The sequence below is a fragment of the Arachis ipaensis genome, chromosome B2 (assembly GCF_059453495.1).
Source record: "Arachis ipaensis isolate K30076 ecotype BB chromosome B2, ASM5945349v1, whole genome shotgun sequence".
Classification (NCBI taxonomy): Eukaryota; Viridiplantae; Streptophyta; class Magnoliopsida; order Fabales; family Fabaceae; genus Arachis; species Arachis ipaensis.
The window spans coordinates 123,869,657-123,895,939 of NC_142437.1; the positions used below are offsets into that span (position 1 = coordinate 123,869,657).

At 31.9% G+C, this 26,283-nt stretch overlaps 4 protein-coding genes across 4 annotated transcripts; 2 read left to right on the top strand and 2 right to left on the bottom strand.

The window, feature by feature from the left end:
• The first annotated feature begins 13,581 nt into the window (after positions 1-13,581).
• Positions 13,582-15,026, top strand: LOC107626372 (F-box family protein). Its single transcript, XM_016329242.3, has one exon. It carries the CDS (start codon positions 13,728-13,730, stop codon positions 14,769-14,771), a length of 1,044 nt encoding a protein of 347 aa, XP_016184728.1. The 5' UTR covers positions 13,582-13,727; the 3' UTR covers positions 14,772-15,026.
• Positions 15,027-16,300: 1,274 nt separating this feature from the next.
• Positions 16,301-18,154, top strand: LOC107626373 (uncharacterized). Its single transcript, XM_016329244.3, has 3 exons — positions 16,301-16,631; positions 16,864-17,262; positions 17,806-18,154. Exons 1-3 carry the CDS (start codon positions 16,365-16,367, stop codon positions 17,965-17,967), a joined length of 828 nt encoding a protein of 275 aa, XP_016184730.1. The 5' UTR covers positions 16,301-16,364; the 3' UTR covers positions 17,968-18,154.
• A 283-nt stretch (positions 18,155-18,437) lies between these two features.
• On the bottom strand, positions 18,438-19,820 carry LOC107626374 (casparian strip membrane protein 3). The gene is made up of 3 exons (XM_016329245.3): positions 19,487-19,820; positions 18,934-19,057; positions 18,438-18,776 (listed from the first exon to the last, which is right to left on the bottom strand). Exons 1-3 carry the CDS (start codon positions 19,738-19,740, stop codon positions 18,561-18,563), a joined length of 594 nt encoding a protein of 197 aa, XP_016184731.1. The 5' UTR covers positions 19,741-19,820; the 3' UTR covers positions 18,438-18,560.
• A 2,376-nt stretch (positions 19,821-22,196) lies between these two features.
• LOC107628607 (casparian strip membrane protein 2) lies at positions 22,197-24,795 on the bottom strand. Its single transcript, XM_016331235.3, has 3 exons — positions 24,462-24,795; positions 23,486-23,609; positions 22,197-22,625 (listed from the first exon to the last, which is right to left on the bottom strand). Exons 1-3 carry the CDS (start codon positions 24,716-24,718, stop codon positions 22,410-22,412), a joined length of 597 nt encoding a protein of 198 aa, XP_016186721.1. The 5' UTR covers positions 24,719-24,795; the 3' UTR covers positions 22,197-22,409.
• Between the last annotated feature and the right edge of the window lie 1,488 nt (positions 24,796-26,283).

Here is a 26,283-nt window from a genome sequence, read left to right on the forward strand (position 1 = left end):
GTATAGATACTTACTTTAGCATTGGAGTGTTAATTTTTACAGGTGATCTTATTCGTCGATTTACCGACAATCGTGGCCGCATTCTTCGCCAAACTCACACTCGAATTTAGATTCTCAACATTTCATTGTTGTTCACATTTAATTGTATAATCGACTACCCATCCCAATAAATAACCGAACAGATATGTATATAATGATAAAATGATATGAGATGATAGAAACTCAAAAAAATAAAAATATTCTCAAGAGTATTGATAAAATTATAAAAAAAATATACTAAATATTATTTTAGCTTTATTTAACATGTAAAACTGGATCTTAAAATTATATATTAAGAGATAAATTATTTTTTCATTTACTTTATGTAATGAAGTTTTTGCTTGTGAATGATACTCTAAAAAGACACTAGTAATAAGAATTTTAATATATAAATTTCATTTTTTATGCAATAAATGAATTGAAATAATGTTATTTGTTGTTTATCCATAGAAATTTCTATTTTAGCAAATATTATTTGTAAATAAATTTTTCAAATTGTACTTTTAGGGTTGGTAACCGACAAATTAATTTGAGATGTGGTATCTTTTATTTATATATATATATATATGGTGATGACTCGACAAACAAAATGAAAAGAAATATTTAATTCCTCATAAAAGCATATGAAGCTACCAAGTGAACTTAATTAATATAGAAATTCACCAGAGTGTTAGGGCAAGTAAAATTTGTGATGTTTAATTATTAATTAGTCATTATTAATATTTTTAATGGTGTGAGATAATATCTAATAGTGTAGAATTAATTATTTTTCTTTTAATGATTAAGTATTGACTAAATTTTAACAAAAATACTAATTTTTTAGATTTTCTCAAAATTCACATCACAACCCCTCGTACCTTTCATTCCTTTTTCTCAGTGATTAATCAATCATCCATATATATTCATTAACTAGTTAGAAAAAGGGCCAAACAAATAGTTAAACCCCAAAGTGGTCTCTGAGATTCACGGTTTGTACCAATTTAGTCATTAACTTATCAATTGCACCATTTATGTCCTCGACTTTGTAAAAATTACACCAAGGTCGTCCCTAGCCACATCTCCGGACAAATTAATGAACGCCGACAGTGATCTGGCACTGAGAAGCCACGCTGGCGTAGATAACGGCAAGCTAAGGTGGCAATTGAAACTGTTTGACCTAATGTGGTCCCTATACCTAATTTTAATTCCATTTTCTAGCATGGCATCGTCACCTTCGTGTGATTGTGTATATGATCATTTATGTTCAACAACTACATGGATACGCAATATCATCAATTCACTTGCTAACTCTGTATGCACTTAACATATAACACCAAACAAGGAATGAATTCTAAAATTCCAGTTCAATTTGGTGTTAAGCAAGAACATTCACCAAGTGCATAACCAAAATTCAATCTCAATCATCATAAAAACTTTTAGAAAACCGCACAATATGAATTACAATGCCTAATGAAAACAAAATTTGAAGCCTATGATGATCAGACATAAGATTTAACTTTCAGGCAATTTATCGAACAGGTTGTATACAGGATTCATAAACAGCAATTTCAGTTTAATGTAAGCATCAATCAACCCAAAAATTTCAACCAGCCAATACACATTTAGTCCAGAAACACAAATAATCAACTATCCTAAATCTAACAAGATCAGTAAAAGCAGAATCAAAAGACACTGAAATAAAAAAAATAATTAGAAAAAAAAAGAAACAGACACAAAGGATGGAATGGAACATGCGTTGAGGAGTGAAAAAAGAAGATAGCGTAAAGAGCGGAGGTAGTGTCGTAGCGGCACAGAGTTTCGCCGCCGCTGGTGGTTTTCACCGGAACTGGAAGGTGCAGACTGCAGACAGAGGTGGCGCCACGAACAGGGGTGTTGCGTATAGAAGGAAAGAAATGGAGAAATAGGGAAGAAAGAAAAGGAAAAAGGGAGGAGGGAGGGTTAGCGACGGTGGTCGCCGGCGGTAGGGACAAACGGACGGACGGAAGGTTGGTGTGGAGGTCTGCGGGCTGAGCTGTGTTTCAGAGAAGAAGAGAAGAAAGAAAGAAGGTTGGGCGGGCGTGGCTTCTCAGTGTCAGGTCACTGTCGACGTTCATTAATTTGCCCGGAGATGTGGTTAGGGACGATCTTAGTGTAATTTTTACAAAATTGAAGACATAAATGGAGAAATTGATAAGTCAAGAACTAAATTGGTGCAAACCGTGAATTTCAGGGATTACTTTGGGATTTAATTCGCCAAACAAATAGCTTTTCAGAGAATATTTCCACAAAATATTTTTTCCCGTATATAGATAATCATTGATACAAAACTACTGCTTCCGATGACATTTCCATTGACCTTATCTTAAAATTATTTATTTATTTATTTATTTTTATTCTAGCAATATTAGAAGCTCTATAAGGATTATATATATATACTATTAAAGAGTAAAATTTTGTACTTGATATTAACTAATTTTTAAAATTATTTTTTATTATAAAATTTAAATCTTAAAAAGTTAAGATTAAAAAAAATTATATATAATAAAAAACATTTAATATTATTTAATTAAAAGTTAATTATATAATGTATTGAAAATAATAATGTCCAGAGACCGCTCAAGAATGGGTGATGAATGATGACGTTTTGGACTGTTTTCTATCAACAAAATTGGATTTATTATATATATAATATATACGACACATAAAAAAAAATGTAGATATGATAATGATGGTCCCTACATATACGAATTAGGTTTGTGGCATGACATTTGCATGGCGGTGGTGAATTATATTATTTCAATAATAAAGAAAGAAATCTAGAAATTATAAATAAAAGTTTGCTAGTATTTTGTTGATTGTTGTGACGAAGATGCATATATAGCTAGAATAATGTTTTTATTGATTGATAGGTAGATTATTATAAATCTTGTTGGACACTGAAAATTAAACAAATAATATGCAAAAAGAGAAGAGCACGTACATGTGACTCACGAGGGGTATTAATATTTATATTATTTATATAATATGATGATTCCATATTGCTCTCCCCAACCAAATCCTATCATGTTCTCAAATTATTGCTGTTATTAGGTTTCATTTCATTAAACAAATGTACAAATAATAAGTATAAATATTAAATAATGTTATAAGTACGAACTAATTGATACGTAGTTAAGTAATTAAACTAAAATCTTAATAATAGGTAATTAAAATATAGTGAAAACTCAGGTAGAGTGAAATCGACTGCAACTGAATTTACACCTTAAAACATTCGTTTGAATACAAATTGCTTTAAAAAATAAAGCTCTTAGACCAAAAATGTTAAAAGTATTTAAAATATGTCTTCTTTAATTTGAAGCTGAGTATATGAATTATTATATTTTTAACTTCGTATTTTATGCAAGAATTTTTTTTAACTTTATCTAAATTTATTTGTATAGGCTCGATCTTTTATCTTTTTTTTTTCTTAATTTGTTTTATGTGCTATTTTGTTTATCTTTTAGGGATTATTAAATTTTAAATTTTTTAATCATACAAACTCGATATTATGTTATAAATTTATAATATTATTGTTTAAAAATATTAAATTTATAAAAAAATATATAAATAATTATATCTCTAACCATTACTATTTGAATTATGAAGGCATGGTTAATTAATAAATAATGTAATTCACACACTAATGATTGATTCATAAAAGAAAAAAATCGAAAGATTTTGTAGTGCTCGATGAGAAGCATCGCATAGTAGTAATGATGACTAGTGTGAATTAGAATCTATATCATATATATAAATTTGTTCCTCTTATATTTTATATTATTTTCATGAATAACACACGTATCATCGTGTACCTCGTGCATAAAAATAATCAAATAATAAAGAGTAAAACATATATATGTAAAAATATAAATAATTGGCCACTGATGTGTACTTTTGCCCTAGTGTTTTGAGTACTTGATGATGATGCTTTTCAATTAAAGAATTGTGCATGTGCGTATAATGCTAGTAGAATACTGAGTTTTGGGGGAAAACTGAGGTAGTTACTGTCAGTTATATAATAATTTTTTAGCTAGTTATTACCTCTTATAGACATGTATATATAAATAACTTTAATTTGTTGCACTGTTTGTGTGTGTGATTAGGGCTCGCAATGGGTAGGATAGAGTAGGGTTTAGATCCTACTCTAATTCTATCTGCGGGTTAAAAAATTTATTAAAACTCTATCCTATTTTATCTACGGGTTGAGAATCTCTCAATCCTAACCTTATCCACACTCTAAAATTTTAAATTCTACCCTATCCTACCCTACTCGCAAAAATATCAAAATTTTTTACAGTAAATATAAAATTCAATCATTTCGAATTTTATACATATTAATAACATAAAAAATAAAAAACTAATGCTCTAAATTACTAAATTAACTAACTAGTTTAGTGATTGTTCACTTATTGTAACTCATTACATAAGGGAGGTTGTGGGTTTAACTCTCACTTCCTTCACTATATACCTAATTTTTAAAAAATACGTGTTATATATAAGGTGCAGGTAGAGTAGGGTACACCTTAAATCCGTACGGCCGTACCCTATCCTACTCGCTGCGGGTCGGATAGCCTACCCTACCCTATCCTACTTTTATATAAGAATACTTACACCTTCAAAAGTAGGGATGGAAAAAAAATCCTGCGGAGATTATTTGCGACGGATCAGAGAAGTTATCAAAAATTCGTAAAATTTCTATTGGAATAGAGATTCGCTTTCATAAATAAATAGGGACGTGGATTAAAGTATTTGTAAAAATTTACTTAAATGTCTTTGTATATTTGTTGTGTATGTAATTTTAATTTATTTTATTTTAATTTATATATTAAAAATTTTATGTGTATATTATTATATTAAAATTATGTTTAAATTATGTTTGATTTTATATATTTGGTTGAATTATATAAGATTTTATTATGATTGTATTATTTTTTTAATTTAAAATTTAATAATATTCAATTATCCATGGATATCTACGGATATCCACCTCTTATGTCGAGAGAAATAAACAAAGACTCGTATGGAGCAAAAACAGTGAGAATTTTACTAAATGGAATTGGAACAAAAGAAATATTCGTTGGGTTAATAATCAAATTAGTCATTGAAAGATAAGGTATTCTTTAAATTCGTCCCTAAAAGATTTTTTCAATAAAATTGATCCTTCAAAGATTACAAATTAATCACATTTGTCCTTCAGTTACTCCATTCACAATTTTCGTCAACGATTAACGATGTGAAATGTTAACTGATAGCATACATGACACATAACATGTTCAATTAGATATTGACTAAATATGTTTACAAAAAACTATCAATTTAGTCACTAGATCATATTAGGAATAGGATTTTTATAATTAAAAAATGACTAAATTAATAAATTTTCATAAACATATTTGGTTAATATCCAATTAGATATATCAGGTATTATATGTAACGACCCAACTTCTAGCATGTTATGACCAATGCTAGTCGCTATGCGCTACTTCACGGCTTTTCTTAGAGACTCTAGACCTTATATTAAATATATACATGTGAGCCTGTAGTGCTAGTCGAGATCGCGCGTCATATATATAGATATAACGAAATAGATAATTTATACACGATGCATAGAAAATACAGAAAACATAGTAATATCATACATATATGTCCGAAGGCTCATTTAGTACATCATAATTCACACCAGGTTACATCGTTGCTTATTCATGAAAATATTTACAGATTCTATATTTTTACTAACAGGCCTTGACTCACAAAAATCACCCTAGTCTGGGACCCGTTCTAACTTATTTTTATAGATATTTACAAAAGCACCTAACCCTCTAAAAGTCTATACCAAGCGAGGGCAAAGACTACTACTGCTGCTAGTTTGTTATTATTGTAACCACTGCTGGTCATCGATCTCGGGTAGCTAAAGAAACACGAAAGTACTGTGTGAAAGTAAGAGAAGTCGCTCTGACCCTCCGGTAATGCTACTGCTGCTCGCTAGTCCCAAGACTGGAAACTCAAAGAAGATCTCGCCGGTTTGCATCTGCGAAATAGGGAAGTAAGGGGTGAGAACCTAAGGTTCCCAGCAAGGTACTACACAGGAAAACCTAAGGGGTTCCGCAGCTTAAGTCTAAGACTTCGCGCAGTTAGGTCGGCAAGTCACACAAACAAGTACAAGCACAGGTATATAGCAGAATAGTAACAAAGCACAGAATACAAGAAACAGAGACAAAATACAAACACAGGTACAGGTAAGCAATCACAAACATAGAGAATGCAGCAACCAAGTATGATGCATGCCTGGTCCTATGCAGATCATGAGCTCATGCGTCGGTTGACTACCCGCAACCCGACGTTACCTAGGAACTAGTCCTAGATATGGTTTCCCAATTGCGTCCGTCCGTGTATACGTGTCAATGTGGTTAAGCATACCACCAGTCCGTGACAACAGGCAATCGTCGCAAAGCTTGACGCCATAATATACGCACAAAGGGAAAACATAGTTTTAGCAATCATTGGGTAAATACTCGCCTCCAAACAACCTCTAGCACCTTGGGATTTACAGTTCTTTTTCCGCAGCACATCTCAATAAACTTTATCTCTAAGGGACTTCTCTCCCTTTCTTTTTAAATACAACTTGTGCCCGATCTCTGCTCTTTAAATCTCAGTCTTTGTCACATTTACTATTTTACCGTAGTAATTTTATATATTTTCAATTTTGCCCTTTTGTACATGACTTTTCTTTACCGTTTTCTTTAGCCTTTTAGTGACGCTTTCACCACTAATGTTATTACTTTACCATTCTACCCTCATATTTTTACTAAAAGACCTTCTTACATTCCATTAAGTTAATTAATACTTTTTAATTTCGACTTTATACCTAAAATTACTAATATGCCCCTAAGTACTATAGTTTTACCGTTTAACTTGATTTACCATCAAAATGTTACCGGGTTAATCCTAATATTTTTCTATGACCAAATTATTCATAATACTTTTAAATAATACCAATTCTACCCTTAGGACCTAAAAGATTAATTTACCCTTTATTAATTTATTTACTTATTCTAGTTACCACTTTTTACCGTTTTACTTCTAACTTTTACTAAAACTTTTATTTAGGCCCAAAACTTTATTTTAATTATAATTTTGATCCAAATAGTTTAATAATTACTAATTTATTCTTGATGATACTAAATTCAGAATTTTACTTATCTTTCCATTAAATTATATTTTTAATCCTCTTTTTACCGAAAATTGACCATAACACCCTTCTTACTTTTACACCTTTGTTCCATAGGATTAAAATCAGTTTTTCTAACCTCTTTTTAACCCTTATATACGTGACTTTCATGATCATTTAGTGGCTGAATTTTCAGAAATAGAGTTTTTTTATTTTTATCCATTTTTAATGACTCTTAAGCCTTGAAACTTAAACCCCAAGGGCTCCAAATAATTTCAATGATTTCATACAATTTTCAAAAGCAAATAAACTTCATATATCACTCAAATAATAGTCCAAAAACAGAGAAGCATCATTGAATTTCTAAAATTAAGAATCAAACACAAAATCACCACAAAGTGGCTCACATGAACACCAAAAACAAGCACAAATGTATTCTAACTAATCCTAACCCTTACCTCTTATCGAATTAAGTTCTTAAACCTTTCACACACTAGAAAACGTGCACACAAGGGTAGAAGCACATATGGTGATGGTGTAGTTTTATTTTTGGCCGAAAGTGTCACAAAAACATCGAAATTCAACCACTGTGAGCTCAAAACTCCTTAAGTCCTTAGGCGTTCTCTATGGGTGCTTCAAGAGAAGTTCTCTATACATGGAGGAGAGTGAGGATTCATCATGATTACTGTTTCTTTCTAAAAGAAAAAGAAAAGGAGAAAGAACAAGAGTTTACCTAGCCGAATTCGGTATAAACGCAAAGATTGACGAAAACGGACAAGAGTTTGTGCTTGTAAGGTTTGAGTCCTTGAAGAACACTTGAAGAATAGTGTATGAATGGTGATATAAGGGGCTGAAAATGCAAGTTTTATGTGCAAAATTTTCTCTCTTTCTCTCTCAAGAAGTCGGTCAAAAGAGTGTAAAAATGTGTAAAGTGTTTTGTAAATTTTGTGACAAATGTTTCCTTAAATAAAAAATCAAAGTCTTGCTGAATTTATGATGGTAAAAGGGGCTAAAATTTTCGTGGTCAAGGGCCGAGTTTCAATGAATAAGGGCGTGAAAACAAGGGAGTTTGGTTAGCGCTTACATGTCGAGCTTATCCACGGTTAACCGCAGTTAGTTACTCAAGGTTAAAAGCACAGCAGAGAGGGGTGAAAGGCTGAGATAGTCTCAGCCTAGAGGCTGAGAAGGAGATACAAGTTACTTGGATGCCAAATAAGAAGATTTGGGGTCTCTTGGAGTCGTTTGCGGAATACCAGTCAGAAATTCGGTTCGGGTAACTTTTATCGTGCTGTAAAATAATTAATGACTAATATTAATCTTGGGACACAATTATCAAGATAGGAATTATTTTTATCACTGGTTTCAAAATTTTCGGTTACAAGAGTTTTCCTCGGTGCACGCAAAACCGCCACTAAAAATGAATTTTCGGCTCAAAAAGTCTCTAGTGAGAAAATAAACCAATGATAATCTAATATCTATTATTTACTAGTCAAACTTGATTTAGGAGAAATTAATTACCCTCATAAAGTCAATTTTAACTATATTAATGGCCTTTTTCTTTCTTTTTTTATTATTTTTGTTTTTTTCACCATTGGGCCAGTCTCACTATTTCTTATTGGACCGTGATTCGAGATTTTGTGAAATAAATTTTAAAATAGGCAAAAAAATCTGTTTACTGAAAATCGAGTTCTTACACACCATGTCATGCAATTGCGTCAGATCAATATTTCGGTGACGGAGATAATCGCAGAGACAAGTTGAAACCACGATTATAAATTTAAGGATTTTAATTGAAACCAACAAAATTGTGAGGATTATTCTAAATATTGGACTAAATTTCAGAGGCCAAATTGAGATTTAACTCCAATAAAAACATTGAAATGAAAGTAATTTAATACATACTTATTACAACGTTGGCAGCTTTAATTTTCACTACTAACTTAGTAATAAATTATATTAATACATATTAATATATACCTACACAATAAATTGATGACATGTATACAGTATATTAAAATGAGTTTAATTGATCAACCAAACCAAAATGAATTCCATCTTCTCAAACACTCATAAAAGATTATTTAGTCATTATTTACAATATAACCTAGCAAGTGGGGCACTTAATAAGTAATATGTGAACGAAAGATAAGGAACTATAGTAGTAGTTAATTAGTGGCATGGAAAGTCTTTCAATGAAGATATATTAATTAATCATACATAATAAACGTCATGTTAGGGAGAAAATAAGTTTAGACGGCAATGCTTCGGTCACATTTAATTTATAAACTGCGTTTTGTTAATTGAAAATGATGTTTCCACGCAAATTATCTTTTCTTTAAGTCCACTAGTGGCTGCTTAATCGTTCCTATATTAAACTACCTTTTAATTTTTTCATTATTAACTACTAGTTATATAAAATAATAAATATTTTTGCTTAATTTTTTTATGGGGTAAGTACGATTTTGGTCCCTTAAGTTTAGTGCCAGAATCGAATTCGTCCCTCTTGTTATTTTGCCATTAAAGTCGTCCTTAATGTTTTTTTTCGTATTAAAATCGTCTTTTTCAATAAAATTTTTTGTTTTATTCCTAAACTACCCCTATCCTATTTTAATAATAAAAATTATAAAATTAAAAAAAAAAAGAAAACGCGTAAAAACGCGTTGGGGGTGGGAGAAGAAAAGGGTTATGAAACGAAGGGGGAGGGGAGGGGAGGGGAGGGGAGGGGAGGGGAAGAGGGGGACGGGGACGGCGCCGGGGAGCCTTCGTCATCGCCGCCGTGACCTCGTCGTCGCCTCCTCCTCCTCCAGAACTCTGATGATGATGACGATGAAGGGGGAAGGGAAGCCGCTGTCCCGCCGCCGCAATCTCGCCGTCCCGCCGCCGCCTTGCCGCCCTCCGGCACCGCACCGCACCACCATCACCTTCTTCTTCTTTGTTGATTTGTTATTTTCTATTTTTGCTTGTGTTAAATTTGTGTTGGATTTGTTGATTTTCTGCTTTGTTTCTGCTTCTCTGGTGGTGGTGGAGGTGGAGGGTGGGGGGAAGGGGAGACGGGGAAGGGGTGGGGCCGCCTGGTGGGAGTGTGGGTGCGGGGAAGGGGAGACGGGGAGGGGGAGGTGACGCGGGGTGGGAGTGTGGGCGCTGGGAAGGGAAAACGGGGAGGAGGGGTGACGCGGGGTGGGAGTGGGGGTGCGGGGAAGGGAAAACGGGGAGGGGGAGGTGACGCGAGGTGGGGTGGGGGTGCTGGGAAGGGAAGACGGCGAGGGGGGGGGTGACGCGGGGTGGGGGTGGGGGTGGGGGTGCGGGGAGGGGGAGGGGGAGGGAACGCGGGGCGGGGGTGGGGGTGGGGGTGCAGGGAGGCAGGGAGGGGGAATGGGACAGGGGGGAGGGGGAGGGGGAAAGCGGGGAGGGGGACGGCGGCAGCGTTGGTGGTGGTGCTGGTGGTGGAGGTTGTGGCGGTGGTGTTGGTGTTGGTGGTGGTGGTGGAGGAAGTAATTATGTTAGTAGTGGTAAGGGTATTTTTGTCCAAAAAAAATAAAAAGGACGATTTTAATACGAAAAAAAATATTAAGGACGACTTTAATGGCAAAATAACAAGAGGGACGAATTCGATTCTGGCACTAAACTTAAGGGACCAAAATCGTACTTACCCCAACAGAGTAGTTACAAAAAGTGATATAGTTACAAATAAATTCAACTAGATAGTTAATTAACTTTTTTTCAGTCAAATTTAATTTTTGAAATGATTTGTCTATCTTAAATTATAAATACTAAATTTTAAATATTATTAAACCTTAAATTATATTATGATTGTAAAACCTAAATTTTCTAGAAAAATAAAAATTTTAAAAATAAATTTACGCTAAAAGAAGTAATATTTATTAATTGAAAGTGATTCCCTATAATTATAAAATTATTCATTATGAATACATGAGAAATAAAAGGATTATTAATTTCCGTGCTCGACGAAGGTAGAAATAAAATAATCAATAAAAAAAAAATTGCATGGTTGGTGAAGAGTGCATGCATTTTGCATTGCTTTAGATTGTGTGCGTGGCAATCAAAATCATTTCTTACAAATTTTTATAATTTTTTAAAAACAAAAAAAACATATATTTTTTTTTTTGGAAAATGAACTAAGCAAAATATTTTTGTGGCTAGAATTAATTAATTTGAAATTTTTTAATTATCAAAAAGATCAAATTGTAAGAATTTTAAAAAGTTACTAATAATAATCTATAGATAGGATGATATGTATTCATAATCATTGATGAATATTGAAAAAGAAATCAAGTCTGAAGAGTCACTATCGGCCTAGCTGGTCCACCTAAAAAAATTAAAAAACTAGAATTGATTAATTGAATAAGTCAGAGATTAAGTTAATATACATCTAACATTTAACATTATATGAAAAATAAATTAAAGTATGCGAAGCAAAACTTGTGGGATTATTATTAACTAAATTTATTATCACTCTTATTACTAGTGTATTAATAAGCACTAATATACGTATTATATTGCTATTTTATTTATTGAATATGTATAAAAATAATAATTAAAATAAAATTACTTTAGATAAAAATTAATTTAAAATTTAATTAAGAAGTCTCATGTTCAAGTTTTATTTAGAAATAGAAAAAAAATATTTTTTTTATAAATTATATATAATAAAATATATTTTACTACATAACTTTTTCATATTTTCATTATATATAATATAGAAATATGGAATTACTTATCGTTTGATATATGTCAGTCTAAATTAAACATATAATCAAGTGATAGTGCAACATATTAATTAAGAATATGCCATTTCCATAGAAATAAGATGCAATATATTGTTCAACTTGCAAAAAAAAAATTGTGTTAAACTTTAAAATTTTAAGATGTAATATACTAAAGAAAAAGTTTGTTTGAGATGGTCGAATAGCTAACTTATTTATCCGATTAAATAAATATCAGAGATTCAAATTTTATCAGCAACGATAAAATTAGCATAAAATTTAAGAAGTGACCAAAATTTAATTTTTGAATATAAAAATTTTAAAGAGATTAAATTTCACATTATATATGCAATAATTTATTAATTAACACTAAATCATTAAATAAAATTTAAATTCGTAAAAAATTAGTTCTTAGTCCAACAGAAATACCATGAAAAAAATAAATATATATATATTTCCATGTAGCAGTTGAAGAAGTTACATCATTATATTACAATCATGTGTATATTCATGGTCAAAAATGGAATTATATGGGATAATGATGATATTGAATTTCAAAAGGTTGAGCACTTGAGTCTTCCAATGGCATTAATAAAGTTAGCAAAAGTATTATAGTTGAAATAGTTACGTCACATTGAGATATAAAGTTTGCTCAAGTGTGATATGACATTTAACAACCCTTTGACACTTTGATATAGTTACTATTAGTGCTCTCAGATTTTTTATATCATTGTTTTAATATATATTAACATAATATTAACGTGACGCTAATTTTGTTTGGATTGTGGATTTGTAATTGACCACTTTTACGAGATATATATAGTTGTTTCTTTTTCCCACTTTTAACTCATATAGATTCATAGTCATATAGAATTATAGACCCTTAGTTTAGTTTGTATCGTTAAGAAGTTAAGACTGGCTCTTTAATTTATCGCTAACTTTTCAAGTTTGCAGCTTAAATTACATTTTGTTTTGTATTATAGAAAGATTTACATAACTATATTATATGAGAACTACTAGAGTATTAGCAAATTTTGTAACTTGTAACCATCAATTAGTCATTATTAATATTTTTAATAGTATAAAATTTTATTAAATAGTATAGAATTATTCATTTTTTTATTAATTAAATATTAGCTATCTAAATTTCAATAAAAATACTGACTTCCTAGTCTCACAGTTAATTAATTGTGTAATTTTAATATATAAAAATTTTTGTCCCATTAATAATACTTATTCTGTTAAAGGCACTTTATACTTATTTTATTTATATTTTCATGTATTTTATAAATGAAAATAGAATAGGAAAGACAAAACATAAGAGGTTATATAAATTATGGATGCATTTATTTTGTTCAATTAATTTTACATTCTTATATTTTGATCAATGTTTTTTTTTTTTTTAATTACATGATTTGATAAAATACGTTTTCCTATCCCATAGAATTTTTTTCCCTCAAATATTTTTTTCCTTAAAAAGAAAAATTAACCACCTCTTACAAATGATTTTTTTGTTTTTTTGAGTATTAATAGTCTTGACTTGTACTTCATTTGCATGCACAGTCTGTAGAGTGTAGACACACATATAGTCAACGATTAAAGAAGGCAGAAGGGCAATACCGTAATTAGATGAAAATTGAAGGGCATTTGAGTCATCTCATGTTATCTATTCCCACACACTATATAAGTACCTATTCTCATTTTTTCTCAAACCACAAAAGCTTCTCACTCTCTCACACCGCTAAAACGAACACACAGACCAAACTCTCTTTTCTAACATGGCTTGCACCTCCGGCGAGTCGTCCACGGCGGAACAACGCAGCGGAGCTGCCACAATTTCCGCTGTCCACCCCGACGTGATCGAGTCCCACATACTCACGCGCCTCGACGGAGCCTCGCTTGGCTCTGCCGCTGCAACATGCTCACAACTCCACGCGCTCTCCTCCAGCGACCACCTCTGGTCACGCGCCTGCCGCTCCATGTGGCCGTCCAGTAACTCGCCACGTGTCAGCCAAGTCATTTCCACGTTCCCCAACGCTTCCCGCTCTTTCTTCTCCGACTCCTTCACCGCTTCTCGTCCTCCCGTAACCGCTATAACTAACTCCTCCAACGGCTTCACGAAAATCCAGGAAGCAGTAACAACGGAAATAATCTCAGCCGTTGATCTCTTCTACGGTGAAGATCTCATATTATCGAAAGTTATCGAAACCGAAACCGAGACTGGTTGGTTCCTGTGCTCGCCGTTCCGCGTTGACCTCTTGGACCCGAAGGAGGCGGTTAGAACTGAGGTTAGCTATCGTGATGACACGTGTCATAACATGGTTGAAAGGTTGAGGCTGAGCTGGATTGTGATCGATTCCGCCGCGAAGCGAGCGGTGAACGTGGCGAGCCGGAGAGCGGTGTCGGTGCGGCGGCACTGGCTGACCGGTGAGGTGGAGGCGAGGTTTCCGATGGTTGTGTCGGGCGGAGAGAGAGGGACGGCGGCGGAAGCGGCCGTGTGCGGCGCGGTGGTGACGTGGGGAGTGAGTGACGGAGGGGAGATGAACGTGAGAGAGGTGAGTCTGCAAATTGAAGACATGGATGGGACGCACTTGAACGGTAGGGATAGTTTGGTAATTTTGAAAAGGGCGCTGGAGGGTAAAAGGGTAAAAGCGAACGTTGAAGAAGAAGAGAAACGTTACGAAGAGTTTATGAAGGAGAAGGAAGAAAGGAAAGAGAGAAAGGCGAGAGTTGAGGGAAGGTTGGATATGCTTTGCGTGGGTCTAGCGACGTTAGCGTTTGCGGGGCTTTTTGGTCTTTTTGTCTTCTGGAGATGGCACTGAAAATACACTTGAACGAAACGACGAACGTTCTTTCTGTCGTTTAACATTTTACGGAGCAAATCGATGAGTGTGAATGAAAGAGCGAAACATACATTTGTGGATTAGTGAGAGATTTTACATTATTACACGGATCAAAGTATCTGTTGTTGTTATACTGAATTAATATTTACTAGTAAAGATAGCAATGTATAATTAAATGTGTAATATGTAACTTGGAACTTGTAGTAATAGAACTCAATTAATCATGTTCATTATGTTTGTGATGGGGAATCTGTTCCCATTTTGTCTACACATAACTACCAATTCTCATTGAAGCATATTGAGGAGTGGATGATAAAAAATGGTTAGAAGCAAATATCAAATTCCTCTCTCTGTCTCTCTCTCTAGAATAAAATATTGTCATTGAAATTGAAAAGATAATATATATACTTCACAATATCTTATGAATCATCATCGTGTAATATATATCAATATGACTATGATTATCTAATTTTGATGATTTATATTTGCTGTTGACCATATTTATATATTGATCTGACATTAGATCATAATAATAATGGTCAAGATACCTTCAACTGGCCAACTATACAAACACTCTTATAAGGTATTAAAAAGTTCGCAAATTGTATAAATATACCTAAACAAATGTGATAATAAGCTCCGTTATATAGATGAAAATGGGGTAGTATCTAATGCATTTGGGTCTAAATTTGACATCAGCTCTACTCACTCATTCATATGCCTTTGAAATTAAACCATCATAATCATGATATATGATGAGGCTATGAGCAAAAAACAGAAAATATGTCTATATATGGATGTGGTATTTCCTTGCAAGAAACCAAAAATGATATAAATATCCACATGTAATGTAGTTATGGAGTTTTGAGCCATGTGTGTGATCACATCTTGCATATCTTTGAATATAGCTCATAGAAAAATTGTCAAAAGAAATACTAATTATCATAGCTTTATTTTTTTAATATGAAAAAAATACATATTTTTACCAAGTTAAAAATCAATTAATCTCGTATTTGACATTCATCTGAGAGTTTGTTACTAACTAATAAATTATTATATATTTAAGTGTGAATTTATATACTTGATACTTATTTAAGTGAATAAGTAAGCTGAATTAAAAATTGCTTAATTTTTGTTTGTTTTGTTATTTTTTTCATTCTAACAAGACAATGATTAATTTGTGAGTTTATTGCTGGCTAATGAATTGCTGCATACACAAAATGAAATTCAAATTCCCATAACTTGCTTAAACAAATAAGTAAACAAATCATTTGACTAATCTAAATTGGTTAAGAAGTTGGTTAAAGGTTAATTATTAATTTATTATTGATCAACTTGTGTAATTAATTTAAGAATGTGCCAAAGGCCAACTGAAGCCTTAGAAATCCATCAACAAAAAGAAAAAAAAGGCCCGGCAGAAAAACAGTCTAGGCCCAGCCCACACCATTCACTCTCACCCCTAATCCTCTTCCATATAAAAACCCCAAACCCTAACCTCAACTTCGTTGCCGCAAAACACAAACAAACCCTAATACACACTCTTCGGAGCGCAGCCAAAAGACTCGTCCAAACATGGCAGAGCGCGGAGCTGGCGGTGAACGCGGCGGATTCGGCCGTGGATTCGGTGGTCGCGGTCGCGGTGGTGACAGAGGCCGCGGTGGTCGTCGCAGAGGTGGTGGCCGCAGGGATGAGGAAGAGAAATGGGTTCCAGTGACGAAACTAGGACGCTTAGTAAAAGATTCAAAAATCCAGAGCCTCGAACAGATCTACCTTCATTCCCTCCCAATCAAGGAGCACCAAATCGTAGACCAATTGGTCGGACCTTCTCTTAAAGATGAGGTTAGTTACAATCTGTTATAACCGTTTCTTGTTAGTTATAAACAAATACGATAATCAATTTCGATAGTTTATATGAATTCGTTGAGCTGAGTTAAAACTTGTATAGTAAAATTCTTCTCACAAACTCAGTTTAGGGATCTAAACTTGCAAGAGTCGAAGAGTTAATTTGATTTAGTTAGTTAGACCGTTAGAGTTTGTTGTAACGGTTATTTGTGGTTTCTGTGTATGATAGGTGATGAAGATTATGCCGGTTCAGAAGCAGACACGTGCCGGTCAGAGAACAAGGTTCAAGGCATTTGTGGTCGTTGGTGATGGAAATGGACACGTTGGATTGGGAGTGAAGTGCAGCAAGGAGGTGGCTACTGCTATCCGTGGCGCCATCATTCTGGCGAAGCTTTCGGTTATTCCGGTGAGGAGAGGATACTGGGGAAACAAGATTGGGAAGCCTCACACTGTTCCTTGCAAGGTTACAGGGAAGTGTGGTTCTGTCACTGTTAGGATGGTGCCGGCACCTCGTGGTTCTGGAATTGTCGCAGCTAGGGTTCCTAAGAAGGTTCTGCAGTTTGCTGGTATTGAAGATGTGTTTACTTCATCAAGAGGATCCACTAAGACACTTGGAAATTTTGTCAAGGTTTGAAATTCTGTCGAGATAACTTTTTTTCTTATGGCTTGTTTAATTTTGTTTATAATCTATGGGTTGATATGTACATATTTTGAGTATTGAAAAATAGATTATTAAATACATGTGAATAAATTTGGATTTGGCTTAACAACTAGAAGAGTAAGAGATGTAGAATTTTTCTATAAAATGTAGTTTGTTTATTATTTGTGCATTTATAGTAAATTGGCATACAATTTGCCTGAATAGTTCCCATGTTAATGCTTGATTGTAGTGATTTACAATTTAATTGGTCAATAAGTGGAAAAATGCTTAATGTTGTGTTTGGATATGCTGTTATGTCAAAGTTTAGATTAGAATCATTAAAATTTGCTTTGCTGTTTTAGTATGTTGTAATAGCATTAGAGCTAGTTTATGATAAGATAGAAACCTTGATCATATGATTACCAAAAGCATTTTATCATATTGTATCAATGTATGGAGTCGTATCAAGACAAATTGATATGAAGATGTATAAAATGGAGTTTCGAGAGTATTAATATATGTTTTTTCCAGGCTACTTTTGAGTGTTTGTTGAAGACCTATGGATTCCTGACACCCGATTTCTGGAGAGAAACTCGCTTCTCTAAGTCTCCATTCCAAGAGTACACAGATTTTCTAGCCAAGCCGACGACCACAAAGACCCTCATCCTCGAGGAAGAGAGAGTTGATGCTTAAGCCAAGTCTTAGTTTTTTGCTTTTTTAAATGTTATGATTGTGATGACTGTTCTTTAAGCCTCATTAGTAATTTACATGTCTTTGCTGTATTTTACTTTTTGGAGTTGACGTATGAATTTTACATCTCCATGGATTTTGTTATCAAGTTTTGTTGTTTTTATATTATGCGAGTTTTCAAAAGGACTAAATTTTATTTTATTTTTTTTCAGTTGAAGCACTTGGCAATTATAACAAATTTTCACTATCAACACTTTGTATAGGACCTCCAATATTTCACCCTTATTTTTTGTCAGGAAATTTTTGTCGGTATGTTTAAGCCATTTGCATGTTGTGTATAGTATAACCTTCAATCCTGCTCCTATCTTAAAAGTGTTAAGAGAAAAATTAGAGGAGAGGAATTGGAAGGAAAATTGAAGACATAACTTGATTAGGACCAAATTAATGCAAGTAATCAATTTGATGATCCATGAAATCAAACCTTACAAGTTACAACCCAAGGAATTAAGACTTGGGAAACAGAACAAACAAAAACAAACAGCACAAATAACTTAGCCCAAGCTAGAATGTTACATGCAAGTTTCTTTCAAATCTTTCTAATGACTCCTAAGAGCCACAGCTGTCATAATAACCAAGAACAAAAGTAGAACCACTGAAACAAAGGCTGAGATCACACCTCCACTTGTTTGTTGACAGAAATCTGTAAACTGATTGCATATGGCAAGCCAGTTAGAGTCTTGGTTCCCATTATGTGCTAAGTATACTATGGCGGCCGCTGCAGCAGCACTTGCAGTTGCTAGAGTAAGAAACACCTACAAATGTTTCACAAGGAAAAAAAATAGGTTAATTCAAATTATGCATTTTGCAACTGGTTATTACTAATTACTACAATTTTTTTGTCTAATTTATTCTAAGGAGTTAGTCATGAATTTATTAAAAAGTGCAAGAGAGATCATAGAATAAAATTACCATGTCTAGAATGATGAGGAAAAGTCTTGGTCCAACTGCATGGGGGCGTATGATGGTTACTATAGAGAAAGGCAGTGATAGGACCAAGTAACCACCCACAAATGCCATTGAAATAACAAAGAACCTGCAATTTTTGGTAAGCCTTACATTTTATGAATGCATCCAAAGAGAGATATTCTTAGGTGTCCTTAGAAAGAGAGGAAAACGAATGAAGGGGGAAAAGTGAGCCTTTTTCATATAAATTAAAATTTAACCTTTTTGGATAACTTGGTGAAATTATTTTATGTACTAAGCCTCTAAGCGTGTGAATTTTATCATGCGTTGCCATTATTAATGGATAAAGCATAATTTATCTAAATGTTCTAGAGCATATAGCAATTTTGTTTCGCACATCGAGTTTACATATACCTATCTATCATTGAATGAGGTGCAGGACTTATACGAGATAAGTCATACACCTCATTCAATGGCATTGAGACACGTATATTGACTCGGCGTACGAAACAAAAATGAGCATAAATATAGAAGGCAGAGCATTGAGAGAGTGACATACTGAAAAGCAGAGAAGTTATCATAGCTTGCTTCAAACTGAACGAACTGAGTGAAGAAAGGTAAAATTTGATCCGCCATTGACATGGTGGCAGCAGCACCAAGAGCAGCAGCTATGGCACCTAACCTTAGAATAAAGTCCATTATTGCCACCCCTTTCTTCCATCCTCCTCCCCTTTTTGGTGCACCAATCAATGGTGTTTTTTCCTTAGCAATTTTTCTTGATGATGATTCTCCCACTTCAATAGTAGTTGACATTTTTTTTTCCTTACCCTTTAGTTGGAACTTGAGAAGAAAAATATATATGAAAAATGTTGTCTAAAATTATATGAATTATAAGATTTAGTGATGAATATTATGGTTTCATGGTTTATGAGCTTATATAGAAAGAGAATGTGGTCAACGGTCAACTTTTGATATAGGAGAAGGTATTAAGAACTTAATTAAGTAGGATATAGGAGAAGGTATAAGAGGAGTTGTTATAAAACCATTTCCACTTCTGACTTTGTAACAAAGCAAGTAGAGGGCACAAAAATGTTATCTAATTATTTCATTAGTTACTTTTTCAAGTGAAAACGGATCATGTTTATGTAAAGTTTTTTTTATTATTTTCTTAAGGAAATTTTTCATAATTATGATAATATTGATTTTATTATGTATATTGAATCGGCATATATTATTTGTATTATTAAATAAACAACAATGCTAGGAACCAAGAGGGTACCAACCAAAAACCAGCAAAATGCCTCTGGGTGAATCCAAAATCTCTACGTGAATAGTGCTTATACTAGGAATCAGGATTGTTGGAAGTTCCGTGATCTTCACTCCTATTTCTTCAACGTATCATTCAGGATTTTAATTTGGGGTGAGAAGCAATTAATATCGAATATTATAAATTAAAAATAAATAAAATTAATTAAATATAATTATAAATTAGTTAAGTTGTTTATTTTTTTGTTGATCACCTCTTGGTTCCATATACTTTTCCTTAGACAAAATACGAGATTTTTTCATATAAATCTCACAAAATATTTATGTAATTAAAATATATATATATCAACTTGGTATATAAAAAAAATGAGTACAAATAATATAATTCATGGGTCTTTTTTCTTAAATTATATTTGCATGAACTTAAGTCAACCATTGATAGTGCAATTGGCTCTCTTATTTTTTGTTTTGGGGTATTAAATAATGTTGTAATGGAAAAGTGATGAAAGATTTGATAGTTGTGATATACCATGCAAAGAAATTAAAGTATTTTGTAACCTATCAACCAAACCGCATAGACTCTAATTTATTAGTGCAATATTGGACTCTCTTTAATTTGTCAATCTTGTCTAATATAAGTTATAATAATAAAGAGAAATTAAGGATAAATAAACTAGTACGGAGGGTCTAATAATCATGAATATTTTAATAATGAGTGAAAACTTTTATTTGCATGCAACCTCAAACTTATTCAAGACAAGTATGAGATGAAAAAGAAAATTAAAGTAAGAAACTTATCAATTATATTGTTGATATAAACTATGACCTATCTAGTGGTGCCAAAGGTAAATTCATACTTTTGTGTAAGTTGTTGCCATTGTTTGCTTTGAAATCTATATAGTCCATAGTAGAATAAAGAAAATAAAATGCTAATATAATTTGGAGAAATGTATATGCTACTTACAAAATACAAAAAAAAAAAAAAGTAAAAGTATCGTTTTTATCCTCAATGTTTGGGTAAGTCTCAAAGTTGTCTTTAATGTTTCAATCGTCCTATTTAAGTCCCTAATGTTTTAAAATTGGCTCAATGTTGTCCTGCCGTTAGGGATCCGTTAATAAAATTGACGGCGGGACAAAATTGAGATGCTTTTGAAACTTTAGGGACTTAAACACAACGAAAACGTTGGAGACAAAAACGATACATAGAAATAAATTTTAATTCTATCCTTTAATAATATCAATTTTTTACTGTATATAATATTCAATTATTTTTTAATCACATCTAATTAAATTACATTTAATCACACTACTTTCATTCTTTAAAAAATTTTTTATATTTTCATATTAACTTATAACTGTAAGTGTAAAATTATAAAAAAATAAATTTATTTAGAATGAAAGTAATGTGATTAAGTATAATTTATTTAGATGTGATTAAAAAATAATTGAATACCATGTACAGTAAAAAATTGATATTATTGAATGATAAAACTAAAATTTATTTCTATGTATCGTTTTTGTCCCTAACGTTTTTGTCCTATTTATGTCTTTAATGTTTCAAAATCGTCTCAATTTTGTCCCGCCGTCAATTCTGTTAATGGATCCTTAACGGTAGGACAACATTGAATCAATTTTAAAACGTTAGGGACTTAAATATGACGATTGAAACGTTAAAGACAATTTTGGGACTTACCCAAACGTTTGAGACAAAAACGATACTTTACCCAAAATACAATTAGTAATATAGTCGTTTTGATAAAAAAACAAAGAGTGAAATGACGACGACGGCAACAACAAAGTCTTATTCTATTAAGGGATCAGTTCATATATGTAATTTGATCGTCCATACATAAATTTTAAATATGAACTAATTAATTAATTAATTAATTAATTAATTAAAGAGCTACTAATAAAGAATAGAGAATTATAAGCTGTAACACAATCATGGCTCAAACTTGTGTGTATTAAGTAGCAAATCTTATAATACAAATTCCAACCCAACATCAAATTAGAAAAAGCCAATAACAAATTGAATTTGGTACATCATTGACTTCAAGAAAATATAAAGATCCTCACAATTCATCACAAAGTAACCTTATGATGAGGAAATTTTAGGAAATTACAAAATAAACCATACAATATAATACACAACAATGAACACATAGGCAATAATAATAATTTGCATGAAGCCCCCTAGGAAATGTTGAATTTAGGCATCAGTGCCTGCCAAGGGCCAAAGTATTAATGATGATCATGATGATGAAGGAAACCACAGCCAAGAATGAAGAGATAACAGCTTCACTGGTTTGCATACAGAAAGTTCCATATTGGTTGCATATGGCTAACCAATTTGGGTCTTGCTCTCCATTGTGTTCCAGATATACTATGGAAGCAGCTGCAGCCGCACTTGATGTGGCTAAAGTCAGAAAAATCTGCAAATATGTAACAATTCATATCATAAGATTCTATAGTCTAAGTTATGTAAATATAAGGTTGCATTTGCTCTTATTTTTATTTTTGTTTTTATTGTCATTGTTTTCTATGCGAATGAAGAAGTGAAAATAGAAGATAAAAACAGAAAATAAAATTTTATTATTTTTATTTTTTTATAAAATTTAAAAAACAGAAAATACTTAAAATAAAAATAAAAAATAAAAATACAAATTAAACGCACCCTAAAGCTTCTAAGAGTCAGAATAAATCGATAAAATTAGAAGTTTAAAAAATTAGAAGTTCAATCGGAAATAAACTGAATATAATAAATTAATATAATTTTTAAACTAGTTTTTTAGTAAAAATAAGAAAATTTTTTGGTTTTATAAAAGAATTTTACAGTTTACATAAACCATTAATGATGAATTATCATATTAGTAAAAGTAACTAATTTTCAACTCAATATTTAAAAGTCATCAAAATATATGAATTTGATTGAATAAATGTATAAAAAATTTTATATTATAAGTATATTAAAGTTAAATTCAAAATAAAATTACTAATTTATTAGTAAATCAAATCTAACAATTGAGTGATTTCTAGTTAATCCAGTTGAATCGATTGATTTAGTTATTAAAACCATGGTAAAATATCAATAAACTTGTTGTATTTGGTAACTAAGACAAATATAAAGATATATAAAGAAAAAAAGTAATATTCCATTATTAGATTCTTGAGAATTTTTAAGGATTAGTAGGTTTTCAAATAATTTTGAATACTAAATAGGTCCTTTTTATAATTGAGTATTACTCTACAACAAAATTTTCTTAATTTTTGAGGTTTAATTAAGAGAGCTTACAGTGTCTAAGATGATGAGGAAAATCCTTGGACCAACTGCATGAGGCCTTACAATGGCTACAATAGAAATAGGTAAAGAGAGGACCAGATAGCCACTCACTAATGCCAATGTAATTACGAAAAACCTGCATTATTTTAATTTAGTTTAAAGAAACATATCGTTAATCACAATTAAGGATCAAGGTATATATACATGTTACATCATTTTGGAAGATAATAATTAAATTTGGACAAAATTTTCTAATTCTCAAATATTTCTCTAGATAATAAATAAGAAACTATGCAACTAGTTCATCTTATTGATTAATTAAGAAGATTAAGGATTAATTAATATTTTGTTAAGCATGATGTTTATATAAAATCAACTATTTTCTTATATTGAATACACTGAATTTCTTTTTATACAAAGATTAGACAAAAGTATGAAACACAAGAATTAAAAGAGTTTAATTTAAATGCATCGATAATACAATAAATTTTATATAGTCATCTAAAAAAATTCATATTTTTAAATACTAAATTTAAAAATTTGTTACTATTAAAGACACGGCAATACGCAATTAAATGTTTGTATCAATTGGTCAATGTATGAAAATTAAATTCTAATTAAAAACTGAATCGACTCGATTTATAAGGGGAAAAAAAAAGGAGAAAATGACAAATAGGTTTCTTAACCTTTTGTCCCGTGAATATTTTTGTCCCTAATCATTGAAAAATACTTTTAAGTTCCTGACCTTTACAAAATTTAGACGGATCAGTTCCTCCGTCCAAATGCCTCCGTGAGGGACTGATCCGTCCAAATTTTGTGAAGGTCGGGAACTTAAAAGTATTTTTCAATGGTTATGGACGAAAATGTCCGCGAGACAAAAGGTCAGGACCTATTTATCCATTTTTAAAAAAAAGTTATAAAATAACAATTTTCTAACAACACATTGGAAAAGGTAATTAATTAAGATAATTAAGGAAGGTGAGATTACTGGAAAGCACTGAAGCTGTCATATGAGGCTTCAAACTGAACAAATTGATTGAAGAAAGGGAGACTCTGATCAGCATTGGCCATGGTGGCAATGGCTCCAATGGTGGAAGCTATGGCACCTAACCTCACTATAAAATCCATTATTGACACTCCTTTCTTCCATCCACCTGGCCTCTTTGGTGTTCCTACAATTGTTGTTGCTTTTCCCTTTGAAACATTATTATGGCTTGGTTCTGCCACATCAATTGTTGTTGACATTTTTTTTTCTAATTAGAGAAATTTAATTCAATTACTATATATGTTATTATGTGATGAACAAAATGATAGTGAAGGATGCAAGTGTTATTATGATTGATTGAGGATTATATAGAGATAATAATTTTATGGGGTTAGTGAATTAAGTGAAGTTGTTAATTAATGAAATAATCATTTCCAACTTATTCAACCTTTTTTTTATATAGTAAAGCAAGTAGATGTGTAAGGTGTAGAGAAACATATATATTTAATAAATTATTTTCACATTTTTTTATTTTATATTTATTATTATTATTTTTAAGGAATAAATAAATAAAGTGTATAGAGTACTTAATTAATTAAATGCCAAAAAATATTTGGTATTTAATCAAATTATTTAATAATTAACCCAACTTATTCAACTTTTTTTTTATAGTAAAGCAAGTAGAGGTGTGAGGTAGGTGTAGAGAAAAAAAACACACACATATATATATAATAATTAATTTCACAATTTTTATTTTACTTTTATTCTCATTTTTTAGGGGAAAAAATAAAGAAAGTATATAAAGTACTTAATTAAATCAAATTTGGAGTTGCTAGCTAGCAAGTCAGCATAATATAAAATAATCATGTTTGTTGTTAAAATGATATAATGGAAGAGTTAAAGGAATGCTAAATATATAGCTATAAATATTTGTTAAAATTAAAATATGTCCAAAAAAAATCAAAGTACGTGATCAAATAATTTAAAAGATTAATTAGCATATAATTATGAATATGAGAAATGTTTATGAACAACAAACCCGACTTGGTATTATTCAAATAATTCGTATAGTTTCTATGTGATTAAAGTTCATAATCCATATAACCTACCCCATTAAATGCAAATAATCAAGAGATATTTGAATTTATTAATCCATCAACCAAACCACATAGCAAGCCTCCCTAATCCATAACACATTATTGGATTCTTTGTTAACCTAAAATTGAGTAAACTATAATATATGATATAACTATTGGAATTTATATATGTGGTTACTTCTTCACTATTTAATAATTTGTTTACAAAATAAATATTTTTTTTATATAGTCTAATCCAAATGGCCAATGAGTTATAGCTCAAATGGCATAGTCTCCCCATACTCAATTCAAAGGTTGCGGGTTCGAGTCTCCTATCTTTGGTAAAAAAAAAAAAAAAAAAGAGTAATACCCCAATAGGTCCCCAAAAAATTTACCATCCGACAGTTTTGTCTCCCACAAAATTTAACTAAGATTTCGACCCTGAGGTTCTCAGATATCCCCCAGATACGTTTCCAAAACCGTTTGATCCGGTTAAAGTGGTGACATATCAGGTTAACTGTGACATGTCACCTTTAGGACATTTTAGTCCCCATCCACGCTGGACAAAACAACGTCGTATTGGAACCAGGGGCAAAACGACGTCGTTTCGGGGAGGACAAATTCGTCCCCACTTAGACAGAGAATGCAAACGGTGCCGTTTTCATGTGGGGGACCTATTTGCCTTATAATAGTATCATAGGGAACCTATTTGACCTATAATTCGTGATGTTAAAAGAAGCTATATTTAC